The sequence below is a fragment of the Physella acuta genome, unplaced genomic scaffold (genome assembly GCF_028476545.2).
Source record: "Physella acuta isolate Inbredline_101_S28 unplaced genomic scaffold, ASM2847654v3 ptg000820l, whole genome shotgun sequence".
NCBI lineage: Eukaryota > Metazoa > Mollusca > Gastropoda > Physidae > Physella > Physella acuta.
Window position 1 is genome coordinate 143,061 of NW_026732338.1, and position 19,803 is coordinate 162,863.

General features: G+C 39.6%; 1 protein-coding gene across 1 annotated transcript; it reads left to right on the plus strand.

Annotated features, from left to right (window-relative positions):
• Positions 1–12,262: 12,262 nt before the first annotated feature.
• Positions 12,263–13,814, plus strand: LOC131951670 (salivary glue protein Sgs-3-like; the record flags this gene model as incomplete). The annotated part of the gene is made up of 4 exons (XM_059314027.1): positions 12,263–12,349; positions 12,740–12,755; positions 12,993–13,100; positions 13,810–13,814. Coding segments are annotated over 4 exons (216 nt in total), but the record flags the coding sequence as incomplete, so codon positions are not given.
• Positions 13,815–19,803: the final 5,989 nt, after the last annotated feature.

Below are 19,803 nucleotides of genomic sequence, written 5' to 3' on the forward strand. Positions count from 1 at the left end.
GATATCTGAGGGTGAGTAGAGTGTTGATATCTGAGGGTGAGTAGAGTGCAGATATATGAGGGTGAGTAGAGTGTAGATATCTGAGGGTGAGTAGAGTGCAGATATCTGAGGGTGAGTAGAGTGTAGATATCTGAGGGTGAGTAGAGTGTAGATATTTGAGGGTGAGTAGAGTGTAGATTTCTGGGGGTGAGTAGAGTGTAGATATCTGAGGGTATGTAGAGTGTAGATATCTGTGGAGGTGAGTAGAGTGTAGATATCTGTGGAGGTGAGTAGAGTGTAGATATCTGTGCAGGTGAGTAGAGTGCAGATATCTGTGGAAGTGAGTAGAGTGTAGATATCTGAGGGTGAGTAGAGTCTAGATATCTGTGCAGGTGAGTAGAGTGTAGATATCTGTGCAGGTGAGTAGAGTGCAGATATCTGTGGAGGTGAGTAGAGTGTAGATATCTGAGGGTGAGTAGAGTGTAGATATCTGTGCAGGTGAGTAGAGTGTAGATATCTGTGTAGGTGAGTAGAGTGCAGATATCTGTGGAGGTGAGTAGAGTGTAGATATCTGAGGGTGAGTAGAGTGCAGATATCTGAGGGTGAGTAGAGTGTAGATATCTGAGGGTGAGTAGAGTGTAGATATCTGAGGGTGAGTAGAGTGTAGATATCTGAGGGTGAGTAGAGTGTAGATATCTGAGGGTGTGTAGAGTGTAGATATCTGCGGAGGTGAGTAGAGTGTAGATATCTGTGGAGGTGAGTAGAGTGTAGATATCTGAGGATGAGTAGAGTGTAAATATCTGAGGGTGAGTAGAGTGTAGATATTTGAGGGTGAGTAGAGTGTAGATATCTGAGGGTGAGTATAGTGTAGATTTCTGTGAAGGTGAGTAGAGTGTAGATATCTGTGCAGGTGAGTAGAGTGTAGATATCTGTGCAGGTGAGTAGAGTGCAGATATCTGTGGAAGTGAGTAGAGTGTAGATATCTGAGGGTGAGTAGAGTCTAGATATCTGTGCAGGTGAGTAGAGTGTAGATATCTGTGCAGGTGAGTAGAGTGTAGATATCTGTGGAGGTGAGTAGAGTGTAGATATCTGAGGGTGAGTAGAGTGTAGATATCTGTGCAGGTGAGTAGAGTGTAGATATCTGTGTAGGTGAGTAGGGTGCAGATATCTGTGGAGGTGAGTAGAGTGTAGATATCTGAGGGTGAGTAGAGTGCAGATATCTGAGGGTGAGTAGAGTGTAGATATCTGAGGGTGAGTAGAGTGTAGATATCTGAGGGTGAGTAGAGTGTAGATATCTAAGGGTGAGTAGAGTGTAGATATCTGAGGGTGTGTAGAGTGTAGATATCTGTGGAGGTGAGTAGAGTGTAGATATCTGTGGAGGTGAGTAGAGTGTAGATATCTGAGGGTGAGTAGAGTGTAGATATCTGTGGGTGAGTAGAGTGCAGATATCTGAGGAGCTGAGTTTACATATCTATGGAGCTGAATATTGTGCAGCAGATATCTGAGGACGTGAGTAGACGGCTGTTATCTGGAAGTATAATATTACTTTACAAAGAATATGATTCCACAAAACACCTGCCACTTGGTTAAATCGGTCCGGTATCATACGCTGCAGACAGTGAGCATCAAGTTTGAAGCTTTTTACTCTTACCAAACTTTAGTTGTTCCTGTTAGAGGCGTAGACATGGATAGCAGACATGGATAGACATGGGGGCACCCCGCCACCCCCCCCCCCCCCCCGAAAAGATGCCTGGTAGAAACTCTGATGGGTAGTGGCGCGTTTTGTGGAGGTTTTGTCCACGTCAAGGAAAATATTAATAGAGTACTAATTAAGGGAATCAGTTTCATATAGTTTTGACTTGTAATGATTAACATAATATCTTCGCAATGAAAGCTCAGAGTATTAGTATAAATAATCGTGTGTGACGTGTTTTGTAAAAGCTTCGGATACATTTCGTTCTCGTCTTCTCAGCACCTTTGAAGCGTAAAACAACTAAAATTTGTCATAATAAGACTAATTAAAACAATTAGACTAATTAACACAATTAGACTAATTAACACGATAAGACGAATTAACACAATAAGACAACTCAATACAATAAGACAAACGATACAATACGTCTGATTAACACAATAAGACATATCAACACAATACGACTAAACACAATACGACTAGACACATTACGACTAAACAAAGGTTCCCAGAAAGAACCGCAACGGAAAAAAGCGCAACGGAAAAAAGCGCAAATCAAAAAGCGCAACGGAAATAAGCGCACACGGAAAAAAGCGCAAAGAGAAAAAAGCGCACACAGAAAAAAGCGCAAACAGAAAAAAGCGCAAACGGAAAAAAGCGCAAAGAGAAAAAAGCGCACACAGAAAAAAGCGCAAACAGAAAAAAGCGCAAACGGAAAAAAGCGCAAAGAGAAAAAAGCGCACACGGAAAAAAGCGCAAAGAGAAAAAAGCGCAAACAGAAAAAAGCGCAAAGAGAAAAAAGCGCACACAGAAAAAAGCGCAAACAGAAAAAAGCGCAAACGGAAAAAAGCGCAAACAGAAAAAAGCGCAAACGGAAAAAAGCGCAAACAGAAAAAAGCGCACACGGAAAAAAGCGCAAACGGAAAAAAGCGCAAACGGAAAAAAGCGCAAACAGAAAAAAGCGCAAACGGAAAAAAGCGCAAACAGAAAAAAGCGCACACAGAAAAAAGCGCAAACAGAAAAAAGCGCAAACGGAAAAAAGCGCAAACGGAAAAAAGCGCACACAGAAAAAAGCGCAAACGGAAAAAAGCGCAAACAGAAACAGAAAAATGCGCAACCAGAAAAAACACAACGAAAAATGTGCAAAAGAGAAATTTAGCACAAAGACCATATGGACTAGATGACACATTTATACATGACTGTTAGGGCTGCTGTGAGAGTGTCGTGTTTGATCACGTGATCTACTACCATTTAAAGCGTACCACTACCATCTGCATTCCCATCATCACGATACAGGCGATAATCACTTTACACAATGCCTATTATTTTCTTGGTCAATAATTATTCAACTACTATTCTCGTATAAACATAAAACTATCGACATTACACGAAGTATCTTTCACATTCTCCCTAGTCCGAACTACCTAGCTTGCATACTATAACAACCCGTTCCTATGGCAAAACTTCACTCTCTTTCATCCGCGTCATCAAACATGCATTCGTCATATCTCTCGTAACAACATTCATTCGCACCAAAATAACAATTTTGTATTTAATATTTTTTCACATCATGACGCACCTACCTACCTACCTACTACCCACCTACCCACCTACCTACCTACCTACCTAACTACCCACCTACCCACCTACCCACTTACCCACTTACCCACTTACCCACCTACCCACCTACCCGCCTAGCATGTAATTGAGTTAGTTCGAAGTGAGTTTTCATACAAGCCCAACGCACTAATTAAGGTTGTCGCAAAATGTAACATATATGTAACAAATGTCAATGATGTCAATGAATTTTCATTAAAAAAATGATGTCTAGTACAGTTTACGAAACTTACGAACTTAGCCGATCCTTTTTTGGTGGGTAGTTTGGTAAGTATGTAGGCGGGTAAGTGGGTAAGTGGGTAGGTGGGTAGTTAGGTAGGTAGGTAGGTAGGTGGGTAGGTGGGTAGTAGGTAGGTAGGTAGGTGCGTCATGATGTGAAAAAATATTAAATACAAAATTGTTATTTTGGTGCGAATGAATGTTGTTACGAGAGATATGACGAATGCATGTTTGATGACGCGGATGAAAGAGAGTGAAGTTTTGCCATAGGAACGGGTTGTTATAGTATGCAAGCTAGGTAGTTCGGACTAGGGAGAATGTGAAAGATACTTCGTGTAATGTCGATAGTTTTATGTTTATACGAGAATAGTAGTTGAATAATTATTGACCAAGAAAATAATAGGCATTGTGTAAAGTGATTATCGCCTGTATCGTGGTGATGGGAATGCAGATGGTAGTGGTACGCTTTAAATGGTAGTAGATCACGTGATCAAACACGACACTCTCACAGCAGCCCTAACAGTCATGTATAAATGTGTCATCTAGTCCATATGGTCTTTGTGCTAAATTTCTCTTTTGCACATTTTTCGTTGTGTTTTTTCTGGTTGCGCATTTTTCTGTTTCTGTTTGCACTTTTTTCCGTTTGCGCTTTTTTCTGTGTGCGCTTTTTTCCGTTTGCGCTTTTTTCTGTTTGCGCTTTTTTCTGTGTGCGCTTTTTTCTGTTTGCGCTTTTTTCCGTTTGCGCTTTTTTTCTGTTTGCGCTTTTTTCCGTTTGCGCTTTTTTCCGTTTGCGCTTTTTTCCGTGTGCGCTTTTTTCTGTTTGCGCTTTTTTCCGTTTGCGCTTTTTTCTGTTTGCGCTTTTTTCCGTTTGCGCTTTTTTCTGTTTGCGCTTTTTTCTGTGTGTGCTTTTTTCTGTTTGCGCTTTTTTCCGTTTGCGCTTTTTTCTGTTTGCGCTTTTTTCCGTTTGCGCTTTTTTCCGTTTGCGCTTTTTTCCGTGTGCGCTTTTTTCTGTTTGCGCTTTTTTCCGTTTGCGCTTTTTTCTGTGTGCGCTTTTTTCCGTTTGCGCTTTTTTCTGTTTGCGCTTTTTTCTGTGTGCGCTTTTTTCTGTTTGCGCTTTTTTCCGTTTGCGCTTTTTTTCTGTTTGCGCTTTTTTCCGTTTGCGCTTTTTTCCGTTTGCGCTTTTTTCCGTGTGCGCTTTTTTCTGTTTGCGCTTTTTTCCGTTTGCGCTTTTTTCTGTTTGCGCTTTTTTCCGTTTGCGCTTTTTTCTGTTTGCGCTTTTTTCTGTGTGTGCTTTTTTCTGTTTGCGCTTTTTTCCGTTTGCGCTTTTTTCTGTTTGCGCTTTTTTCCGTTTGCGCTTTTTTCCGTTTGCGCTTTTTTCCGTGTGCGCTTTTTTCTGTTTGCGCTTTTTTCCGTTTGCGCTTTTTTCTGTTTGCGCTTTTTTCCGTTTGCGCTTTTTTCTGTTTGCGCTTTTTTCTGTGTGCGCTTTTTTCTCTTTGCGCTTTTTTCTGTTTGCGCTTTTTTCTCTTTGCGCTTTTTTCCGTGTGCGCTTTTTTCTCTTTGCGCTTTTTTCCGTTTGCGCTTTTTTCTGTTTGCGCTTTTTTCTGTGTGCGCTTTTTTCTCTTTGCGCTTTTTTTCCGTTTGCGCTTTTTTCTCTTTGCGCTTTTTTCTGTGTGCGCTTTTTTCTCTTTGCGCTTTTTTCCGCGTGCGCTTATTTCCGTTGCGCTTTTTGTTTTGCGCTTTTTTCCGTTGCGCTTTTTGTTTTGCGCTTTTTTCCGTTGCGCTTTTTTCCGTTGCGGTTCTTTCCGGCCACCCTAAACAAAATACGACTAAAAATACGACTAAACACAATACGACTAAACACAATACAAATAAACACAATACGACTAAACAAAATACGACTAAACACAATACGACTAAACACAATACAAATAAACACAATACGACTAAACACAATACGACTAAACAAAATACGACTAAACACAGTACGACTAAAAATACGACTATACACAATACGACTAATTAAAATACGACTAAACACAATACGGCTAAACACAATACGACTAAACACAATACGAATAAACACAATACGGCTAAACACAATACGACTAAAAAATACGACTAAACACAATATGATTAATTAAAATACGACTAAACACAATACGACTAAACACAATACGACTAAACACAATAAGGCTTATCTTCACAGAAAATTTGGATGTCACAGATACTGCCTGGAGTCCAAAATAAGATAAAAGTGGCTCTTGTTTTGACAAGTTTCACGTAAAGTTTGACTATCATAATGGCGATTATACCAGAAAGGGTTGAATCATGGTGTATCGTAATGGACACTGAACCCAATTCTGCTGTTGGTTCAAGTCGTGTTGCATGTTACAATATAAATATCGTTGGGTCACTGTAGCCATTGAATAGTTTTACAATCAGAATATATATAAATATATATATATATATATATATATATATATATATATATATATATATATATATATATATATATATATATATATATATATATATTGGAATATAACGAGTATCGTACAAGGATTTTGCTTAAACAATACAGTTAAATCAGGACGGCTTAATCTTATAGGTCGTCTCTCTCTCTCTCTCTCTCTCTCTCTCTCTCACTCCCTCCCTCTCGCTATGTATATATATATATATATATATATATATATATATATATATATATATATATATGTGTGTGTGTGTGTGTGTGTGTGTGTGTGTCTGTATGTATGTATGTATGTGTGTATGTATGTATGTATGCTAAAGGCTTGAATATAACTTGGCATTCTCTGCCCTTCTCCCAATCAAAACCCTGACGACGCCCCTGGTGAAACTGAGACATATTATTTATTATCATGTTAAGGATAAAGCTGCTTAAAATCTTGTGTTCTACCATATTATTTTCTCATGGAACAGGAAACTATGAGAGTAATAGAGATTATCAAATGCGGGTCACTAACTTAGTCCTTAAAAGAAGCAGTGGATTTTTAAAACGTGTGCAGGTTCAAAACATAGTGTATGTAGGAGTGACAGGTACTAAAACTACATCTGTATAGAAAAGAGAACTTGTAAGTACATAAGGGTTAAGAACTTTTAAATTGTAGATTATTTGCTCCGTATATTTCTATTTGTAAGATATTTATGTCAACTATTTTAAGTTTAAAAAATAACGATTACTCAAGATGTAACAAGTAACAAAAAATTTTTTATCATTGTCCATAAAACTCACAAACAATTTCAGCGTCAATAATGGCCTGCGTCGGCGGTCTGACGGCAGTTTTTCTACTGCTGCTAGCGCCACTACATGACTGCTACATCTACCCGCTACCTAACCTGTTCAAACCAAAAGCACCACTGCCAAACCCACAACCAAAATCATCAAACCCATACCTACTTAATCCACATCTAAAACCATCAAACCCACACCTATTTAACCAACAGCCAAAACCATCAAACCTACATATACTAAACCCACGCCTACTAAACCCAAACCTACTAAACCCAAAACTAATAAACCCAAATTTACTAAACCCACATCTACTAAACCCAAATCTACTAAACCCACATCTACTAAACCCACATCTACTAAACCCACACCTACTAAACCCAAACCTACTAAACCCACACCTATTAAACCCACACCTACTAAACCCACACCTACCATACCCACAACCGCTACAACCACCACCACAACTACGACCAATAAACCCAAAACCAGCTATGTTTCACCTTCCTACATATATCACCACGCCAACAACCACCACAACTAAACACCCAATAAGCACAACCACCCAAAAATACACAACTACAAAGTCAAAATTATCAACTCCTAATACCACATCAACACTAAACAGCACCACCCTAAAAAACATAACCAAAACATCAATCATTCCTACCACAACACCAGCAACAACCACAAAGCCCTCAATAAACAACAAAGACCTAAAAAACGCAACCATTACTCCAAAACTATCTACTTATAATACCACAACAAATCCAGCAAACACTACAACACAAAAAGTAAACAAAACCACTTTAAAATATACAACCACAAATTCAAAATTATCCACAACTACAAAACACCCAATAAACAGCACAACACTAAAATACACAAACAAAACAACAACCATTCCTACAAAAACCACAATACCAGCAACAACTACAAAGCCCCTAATAAACAGCACAGCCTTAAAATACACAACCATCTCCCAAAACTTGTCGAATTTTAATAACAAAACGACAGCAACCACTACAAAAATCCCAATAAAAAGCACAACCCTAAATTACACAAGTACCACTCCAAAACGATCCACTAAGAATACCACCGCAACACCAGCAACCACTAGAAATCACCCAATAAACATCACCACCCCAAAGTACACAACCATAAACCCAAAATTATCCACCTCTAATAACATTGATACACCAGCTACAATTTCAAAAAACCCAATGAAAAGCAACTTAACCATTCCGACCACAACCAGAACACCAGAAACCATTGCAATAAACACTCCTACTAAACCCACAACAAATACAACACGAGACATTTCTACAAATAGAAAAAAAATTCTTACTACCACCACAAAACCAGAAAATATTACTACAACTACACCTAACATTCCAAATATAACCACAACACCACAAAACATTAGAACAGCTAAAACCACAAATCGTATTAAAACCACAGCACAAGAAACAGTTACAACAACTACACCTACTATTCCTACCACCACTACAAAAACAGCAGCCATATTTAAACCGACCACATTAACCATTCCTGCCTCAAACAAAACCTCAGAAACCATTACAACTAATAAAATAAGCATTCCTACTATCACCACAACAATTACAACACCTACAAAAATAATTCCTATCACCACAACTACACGAGAGACCATTACAACAACTAGATTAACCATGCCTACTACAACCACAACACCAGAAAACATTACAACAACTAAACCAACCATTCCTTCCACCACAACAACCAAATACATTGCAACAGCTACAACAACTATTCCTACCACCACCACAACACCAAAAACAATTACAACAACTACAAAAATAATTCCTACAACCACAACACCAGAAAAATATACACCAGAGACAATTCCAACACTTACACCAACCATTCCTACTACAACCACAACGGCAGAAAACATTACAACAACAAATCGTATTACAACCACAGCACAAGAAACAATGACAACAAGCACATCTACTATTCCTCCCATCATTACAACACCGGAAGCCATCTTTACACCAACCATAAAACCACCCATTACTGCTGCAACCACAAAACCAGAATCCTTAACAACTAATCACACAACCATTCCAAATATAATCACAACTACAGAGAACATTACAACAAGTACACCAATCATTTCTTCCACCACCACAAAACCAGAAACAATTACAACAGCTACAAATATAATTCCTACCACCACAACTACACCAGAGACCATTACAACAACTAGACTAACCATGCCTACCACAACCACAACAACAGAAACCATTACAACAACTAAACCCACCATTCCTTCCACCACAACAACCGAAAACATTGCAACAGCTGCACCAACCATTCCTACCACCACCACCACACCAAAAACAATTACAACAACTACAAAAATAATTCCTACAACCACAACACCAGAAACCAGTACAACAACTAAACCAACCATTCCTTCCACCACAACAACCGAAAACATTGCGACAGCTACACCAACCATTCCTCCCACAACCACAACACCAAAAACAATTACAACAACTACAAAAATAATTCCTACAACCACAACACAAGAAACAATTACAACAACTACTCAAATAATTCCTGCCACCACAACTACACCAGAGACCATTTCAACACTTACACCAACCATTCCTACAACCACCACAACGGCAGAAAACATTACAACAACAAATCGTATTACAACCACAGCACAAGAAACAATGACAACAAGCACATCTACTATTCCTCCCATCATTACAACACCGGAAGCCATCTTTACACCAACCATAAAACCACCCATTACTGCTGCAACCACAAAACCAGAATCCTTAACAACTAATCGCACAACCATTCCAAATCTCACCACAACACCCGAGAACATTACAACAAGTACACCAACCATTTCTTCCACCACCACAAAACCAGAAACAATTACAACAGCTACAAAAATAATTCCTACCACCACAACTACACCAGAGACCATTACAACAACTAGACTAACCATGCCTACCAGAACCACAACCGAAAACATTACAACAACTAAACCCACCATTCCTTCCACCACAACATCCGAAAACATTGCAAAAGCTGCACCAACCATTCCTACCACACCCACCACACCAAAAAAAATTACAACAACTACAAAAATAATTCCTATAACCACAACACCAGAAACCAGTACAACAACTAAACCAACCATTCCTTCCACCACAACAACCGAAAACATTGCGACAGCTACACCAACCATTCCTCCCACAACCACAACACCAAAAACAATTACAACAACTACAAAAACAATTCCTACAACCACAACACAAGAAACAATTACAACAACTACTCAAATAATTCCTACCACCACAACTACGCCAGAGACCATTTCAACACTTACACCAACCATTCCTACAACCACCACAACGGCAGAAAACATTACAAGAACAAATCGTATTACAACCACAGCACAAGAAACAATGACAACAAGCACATCTACTATTCCTCCCATCATTACAACACCGGAAGCCATCTTTACACCAACCATAAAACCACCCATTACCGCTGCAACCACAAAACCAGAATCCTTAACAACTAATCGCACAACCATTCCAAATCTTATCACAACACCCGAGAACATTACAACAAGTACACCAACCATTTCTTCCACCACCACAAAACCAGAAACAATTACAACAGCTACAAAAATAATTCCTACCACCACAACTACACCAGAGACCATTACAACAACTAGACTAACCATGCCTACCACAACCACAACAATAGAAACCATTACAACAACCAAACCCACCATTCCTTCCACCCCAACAACCGAAAACATTGCAACAGCTGCACCAACCATTCCTACCACCACCACCACAACAAAATTAATTACAACAACTACAAAAATAATTCCTACAACCACAACACAAGAAACAATTACAACAACTACTCAAATAATTCCTACCACCACAACTACACCAGAGACCATTTCAACACTTACACCAACCATTCCTACAACCACCACAACGGCAGAAAACATTACAACAACAAATCGTATTACAACCACAGCACAAGAAACAATGACAACAAGCACATCTACTATTCCTCCCATCATTACAACACCGGAAGCCATCTTTACACCAACCATAAAACCACCCATTACTGCTGCAACCACAAAACCAGAATCCTTAACAACTAATCGCACAACCATTCCAAATCTCACCACAACACCCGAGAACATTACAACAAGTACACCAACCATTTCTTCCACCACCACAAAACCAGAAACAATTACAACAGCTACAAAAATAATTCCTACCACCACAACTACACCAGAGACCATTACAACAACTAGACTAACCATGCCTACCAGAACCACAACCGAAAACATTACAACAACTAAACCCACCATTCCTTCCACCACAACATCCGAAAACATTGCAAAAGCTGCACCAACCATTCCTACCACACCCACCACACCAAAAAAAATTACAACAACTACAAAAATAATTCCTATAACCACAACACCAGAAACCAGTACAACAACTAAACCAACCATTCCTTCCACCACAACAACCGAAAACATTGCGACAGCTACACCAACCATTCCTCCCACAACCACAACACCAAAAACAATTACAACAACTACAAAAACAATTCCTACAACCACAACACAAGAAACAATTACAACAACTACTCAAATAATTCCTACCACCACAACTACGCCAGAGACCATTTCAACACTTACACCAACCATTCCTACAACCACCACAACGGCAGAAAACATTACAACAACAAATCGTATTACAACCACAGCACAAGAAACAATGACAACAAGCACATCTACTATTCCTCCCATCATTACAACACCGGAAGCCATCTTTACACCAACCATAAAACCACCCATTACCGCTGCAACCACAAAACCAGAATCCTTAACAACTAATCGCACAACCATTCCAAATCTTATCACAACACCCGAGAACATTACAACAAGTACACCAACCATTTCTTCCACCACCACAAAACCAGAAACAATTACAACAGCTACAAAAATAATTCCTACCACCACAACTACACCAGAGACCATTACAACAACTAGACTAACCATGCCTACCACAACCACAACAATAGAAACCATTACAACAACCAAACCCACCATTCCTTCCACCCCAACAACCGAAAACATTGCAACAGCTGCACCAACCATTCCTACCACCACCACCACAACAAAATTAATTACAACAACTACAAAAATAATTCCTACAACCACAACACAAGAAACAATTACAACAACTACTCAAATAATTCCTACCACCACAACTACACCAGAGACCATTTCAACACTTACACCAACCATTCCTACAACCACCACAACGGCAGAAAACATTACAACAACAAATCGTATTACAACCACAGCACAAGAAACAATGACAACAAGCACATCTACTATTCCTCCCATCATTACAACACCGGAAGCCATATTTACACCAACCATAAAACCACCCATTACTGCTGCAACCACAAAACCAGAATCCTTAACAACTAATCGCACAACCATTCCAAATCTCACCACAACACCCGAGAACATTACAACAAGTACACCAACCATTTCTTCCACCACCACAAAACCAGAAACAATTACAACAGCTACAAAAATAATTCCTACCACCACAACTACACCAGAGACCATTACAACAACTAGACTAACCATGCCTACCAGAACCACAACCGAAAACATTACAACAACTAAACCCACCATTCCTTCCACCACAACATCCGAAAACATTGCAAAAGCTGCACCAACCATTCCTACCACACCCACCACACCAAAAAAAATTACAACAACTACAAAAATAATTCCTATAACCACAACACCAGAAACCAGTACAACAACTAAACCAACCATTCCTTCCACCACAACAACCGAAAACATTGCGACAGCTACACCAACCATTCCTCCCACAACCACAACACCAAAAACAATTACAACAACTACAAAAACAATTCCTACAACCACAACACAAGAAACAATTACAACAACTACTCAAATAATTCCTACCACCACAACTACGCCAGAGACCATTTCAACACTTACACCAACCATTCCTACAACCACCACAACGGCAGAAAACATTACAACAACAAATCGTATTACAACCACAGCACAAGAAACAATGACAACAAGCACATCTACTATTCCTCCCATCATTACAACACCGGAAGCCATCTTTACACCAACCATAAAACCACCCATTACCGCTGCAACCACAAAACCAGAATCCTTAACAACTAATCGCACAACCATTCCAAATCTTATCACAACACCCGAGAACATTACAACAAGTACACCAACCATTTCTTCCACCACCACAAAACCAGAAACAATTACAACAGCTACAAAAATAATGCCTACCACCACAACTACACCAGAGACCATTACAACAACTAGACTAACCATGCCTACCACAACCACAACAATAGAAACCATTACAACAACCAAACCCACCATTCCTTCCACCCCAACAACCGAAAACATTGCAACAGCTGCACCAACCATTCCTACCACCACCACCACAACAAAATTAATTACAACAACTACAAAAATAATTCCTACAACCACAACACAAGAAACAATTACAACAACTACTCAAATAATTCCTACCACCACAACTACACCAGAGACCATTTCAACACTTACACCAACCATTCCTAAAAAAACTACAACGGCAGAAAACATTACAACAACAAATCGTATTACAACCACAGCACAAGAAACAATGACAACAAGCACATCTACTATTCCTCCCATCATTACAACACCGGAAGCCATCTTTACACCAACCATAAAACCACCCATTACTGCTGCAACCACAAAATCAGAATCCTTAACAACTAATCGCACAACCATTCCAAATCTCATCACAACACCCGAGAACATTACAACAAGTACACCAACCATTTCTTCCACCACCACAAAACCAGAAACAATTACAACAGCTACAAAAATAATTCCTACCACCACAACTACACCAGAGACCATTACAACAACTAGACTAACTATGCCTACCACAACCACAACAACAGAAACCATTACAACAACTAAACCCACCATTCCTTCCACAACCACAACCGAAAACATTGCAACAGCTGCACAAACCATTCCTACCACCACTACCACAACAAAATTAATTACAACAACTATAAAAAAAATTCCTACAACCACAACACCAGAAACCAGTTCAACAACTAAACCAACCATTCCTTCCACCACAACAACCGAAAACATTGCGACAGCTACACCAACCATTCCTCCCACAACCACAACACCAAAAACAATTACAACAACTACAAAATATATTCCTACAACCACAACACAAGAAACAATTACAACAACTACTCAAATAATTCCTGCCACCACAACTACACCAGAGACCATTTCAACACTTACACCAACCATTCCTACAACCACCACAACGGCAGAAAACATTACAACAACAAATCGTATTACAACCACAGCACAAGAAACAATGACAACAAGCACATCTACTATTCCTCCCATCATTACAACACCGGAAGTCATCTTTACACCAACCATAAAACCACCCATTACTGCTGCAACCACAAAACCAGAATCCTTAACAACTAATCGCACAACCATTCCAAATCTCACCACAACACCCGAGAACATTACAGCAAGTACACCAACCATTTCTTCCACCACCACAAAACCAGAAACAATTACAACAGCTACAAAAATAATTCCTACCACCACAACTACACCAGAGACCATTACAACAACTAGACTAACCATGCCTACTTCAACCACAACAATTAAAACCATTACAACAACTAAACCCACCATTCCTTCCACCACAACAACCGAAAACATTGCAACAGCTGCACCAACCATTCCTACCACCACCACCACACCAAAAACAATTACAACAACTACAAAAATAATTCCTACAACCACAACACCAGAAACCAGTACAACAACTAAACCAACCATTCCTTCCACCACAACAACCGAAAACATTGCGACAGCTACACCAACCATTCCTCCCACAACCACAACACCAAAAACAATTACAACAACTACAAAAATAATCCCTACAACCACAACACAAGAAACAATTACAACAACTACTCAAATAATTCCTACCACCACAACTACGCCAGAGACCATTTCAACACTTACACCAACCATTCCTACAACCACCACAACGACAGAAAACATTACAACAACAAATCGTATTACAACCACAGCACAAGAAACAATGACAACAAGCACATCTACTATTCCTCCCATCATTACAACACCGGAAGCCATCTTTACACCAACCATAAAACCACCCATTACTGCTGCAACCACAAAACCAGAATCCTTATCAACTAATCGCACAACCATTCCAAATCTCACCACAACATTCGAGAACATTACAACAAGTACACCAACCATTTCTTCCACCACCACAAAACCAGAAACAATTACAACAGCTACAAAAATAATTCCTACCACCACAACTACACCAGAGACCATTGCAACAACTAGACTAACCATGCCTACCACAACCACAACAACAGAAACCATTACAACAACTAAACCCACCATTCCTTCCACCACAACAACCGAAAACATTGCAACAGCTGCACCAACCATTCCTACCACCACCACCACCACACCAAAAACAATTACAACAACTACAAAAATAATTCCTACAACCACAACACCAAAAACCAGTACAACAACTAAACCAACCATTCCTTCCACCACAACATCCGAATACATTGCGACAGCTACACCAACCATTCCTCCCACAACCACAACACCAAAAACAATTACAACAACTACAAAAATAATTCCTACAACCACAACACAAGAAACAATTACAACAACTACTCAAATAATTCCTACCACCACAACTACACCAGAGACCATTTCAACACTTACACCAACCATTCCTACAACCACCACAACGGCAGAAAACATTACAACAACAAATCGTATTACAACCACAGCACAAGAAGCAATGACAACAAGCACATCTACTATTCCTCCCATCATTACAACACCGGAAGCCATCTTTACACCAACCATAAAACCACCCATTACGGCTGCAACCACAAAACCAGAATCCTTAACAACTAATCGCACAACCATTCCAAATCTCACCACAACACCCGAGAACATTACAACAAGTACACCAACCATTTCTTCAACCACCACAAAACCAGAAACAATTACAACAGCTACAAAAATAATTCTTACCACCACAACTACACCAGAGACCATTACAACAACTACACTAACCATGCCTACCGCAACCACAACAACAGAAACCATTACAACAACTAAACCCACCATTCCTTCCACCACAACAACCGAAAACATTGCAACAGCTGCACCAACCATTCCTCCCACCACCACCACACCAAAAACAATTACAACAACTACAAAAATAATTCCTACAACCACAACACAAGAAACAATTACAACAACTACTCAAATAATTCCTACCACCACAACTACACCAGAGACCATTTCAACACTTACACCAACCATTCCTACAACCACCACAACGGCAGAAAACATTACAACAACAAATCTTATTACAACCACAGCACAAGAAACAATGACAACAAGCACATCTACTATTCTTCCCATCATTACAACACCGGAAGCCATCTTTACACCAACCATAAAACCACCCATTACTGCTGCAACCACAAAACCAGAATCCTTAACAACTAATCGCACAACCATTCCAAATCTTATCACAACACCCGAGAACATTACAACAAGTACACCAACCATTTCTTCCACCACCACAAAACCAGAAACAATTACAACAGCTACAAAAATAATTCCTACCACCACAACCACAACAACAGAAACCATTACAACAACTAAACCCACCATTTCTTCCACCACAACAACCGAAAACATTGCAACAGCTGCACCAACCATTCCTACCACCACCACCACACCAAAAACAATTACAACAACTACAAAAATAATTCCTACAACCACAACACCAGAAACCAGTACAACAACTAAACCAACCATTCCTTCCACCACAACAACCGAAAACATTGCGACAGCTACACCAACCATTTCTCCCACAACCACAACACCAAAAACAATTACAACAATTACAAAAATAATTCCTAAAACCACAACACAAGAAACAATTACAACAACTACTCAAATTATTCCTACCACCACAACTACACCAGAGACCATTTCAACACTTACACCAACCATTCCTACAACCACCACAACGGCAGAAAACATTACAACAACAAATCGTATTACAACCACAGCACAAGAAACAATGACAACAAGCACATCTACTATTCCTCCTATCATTACAACACCGGAAGCCATCTTTACACCAACCATAAAACCACCCATTACTGCTGCAACCACAAAACCAGAATCCTTAACAACTAATCGCACAACCATTCCAAATCTCACCACAACACCCGAGAACATTACAACAAGTACACCAACGATTTCTTTCACCACCACAAAACCAGAAACAATTACAACAGCTACAAAAATAATTCCTACCACCACAACTACACCAGAGACCATTACAACAACTAGACTTATCATGCCTACCACAACCACAACAACAGAAACCATTACAACAACTAAACCCACCATTCCTTCCACCACAACAACCGAAAACATTGCAACAGCTGCACCAACCATTCCTGCCACCACCACCACACCAAAAACAATTACAACAACTACAAAAATAATTCCTACAACCACAACACCAGAAACCAGTACAACAACTAAACCAACCATTCCTTCCACCACAACAACCGAAAACATTGCGACAGCTACACCAACCATTCCTCCCACAACAACAACACCAAAAACAATTACAACAACTACAAAAAAAAATCCCTACAACCACAACACAAGAAACAATTACAACAACTACTCAAATAATTCCTACCACCACAACTACGCCAGAGACCATTTCAACACTTACACCAACCATTCCTACAACCACCACAACGACAGAAAACATTACAACAACAAATCGTATTACAACCACAGCACAAGAAACAATGACAACAAGCACATCTACTATTCCTCCCATCATTACAACACCGGAAGCCATCTTTACACCAACCATAAAACCACCCATTACTGCTGCAACCACAAAACCAGAATCCTTAACAACTAATCGCACAACCATTCCAAATCTCACCACAACATTCGAGAACATTACAACAAGTACACCAACCATTTCTTCCACCACCACAAAACCAGAAACAATTACAACAGCTACAAAAATAATTCCTACCACCACAACTACACCAGAGACCATTGCAACAACTAGACTAACCATGCCTACCACAACCACAACAACAGAAACCATTACAACAACTAAACCCACCATTCCTTCCACCACAACAACCGAAAACATTGCAACAGCTGCACCAACCATTCCTACCACCACCACCACCACACCAAAAACAATTACAACAACTACAAAAATAATTCCTACAACCACAACACCAAAAACCAGTACAACAACTAAACCAACCATTCCTTCCACCACAACAACCGAAAACATTGCGACAGCTACACCAACCATTCCTCCCACAACCACAACACCAAAAACAATTACAACAACTACAAAAATAATTCCTACAACCACAACACAAGAAACAATTACAACAACTACTCAAATAATTCCTACCACCACAACTACACCAGAGACCATTTCAACACTTACACCAACCATTCCTACAACCACCACAACGGCAGAAAACATTACAACAACAAATCGTATTACAACCACAGCACAAGAAACAATGACAACAAGCACATCTACTATTCCTCCCATCATTACAACACCGGAAGCCATCTTTACACCAACCATAAAACCACCCATTACTGCTGCAACCACAAAACCAGAATCCTTAACAACTAATCGCACAACCATTCCAAATCTCACCACAACACCCGAGAACATTACAACAAGTACACCAACCATTTCTTCCACCACCACAAAACCAGAAACAATTACAACAGCTACAAAAATAATTCCTACCACCACAACTACATCAGAGACCATTACAACAACTACACTAACCATGCCTACCGCAACCACAACAACAGAAACCATTACAACAACTAAACCCACCATTCCTTCCACCACAACAACCGAAAACATTGCAACAGCTGCACCAACCATTCCTCCCACCACCACCACACCAAAAACAATTACAACAACTACAAAAATAATTCCTACAACCACAACACAAGAAACAATTACAACAACTACTCAAATAATTCCTACCACCACAACTACACCAGAGACCATTTCAACACTTACACCAACCATTCCTACAACCACCACAACGGCAGAAAACATTACAACAACAAATCTTATTACAACCACAGCACAAGAAACAATGACAACAAGCACATCTACTATTCCTCCCATCATTACAACACCGGAAGCCATCTTTACACCAACCATAAAACCACCCATTACTGCTGCAACCACAAAACCAGAATCCTTAACAACTAATCGCACAACCATTCCAAATCTCACCACAACACCCGAGAAAATTACAACAAGTACACCAACCATTTCTTCCACCACCACAAAACCAGAAACAATTACAACAGCTACAAAAATAATTCCTACCACCACAACCACAACAACAGAAACCATTACAACAACTAAACCCACCATTTCTTCCACCACAACAACCGAAAACATTGCAACAGCTGCACCAACCATTCCTACCACCACCACCACACCAAAAACAATTACAACAACTACAAAAATAATTCCTACAACCACAACACCAGAAACCAGTACAACAACTAAACCAACCATTCCTTCCACCACAACAACCGAAAACATTGCGACAGCTACACCAACCATTCCTCCCACAACCACAACACCAAAAACAATTACAACAATTACAAAAATAATTCCTAAAACCACAACACAAGAAACAATTACAACAACTACTCAAATTATTCCTACCACCACAACTACACCAG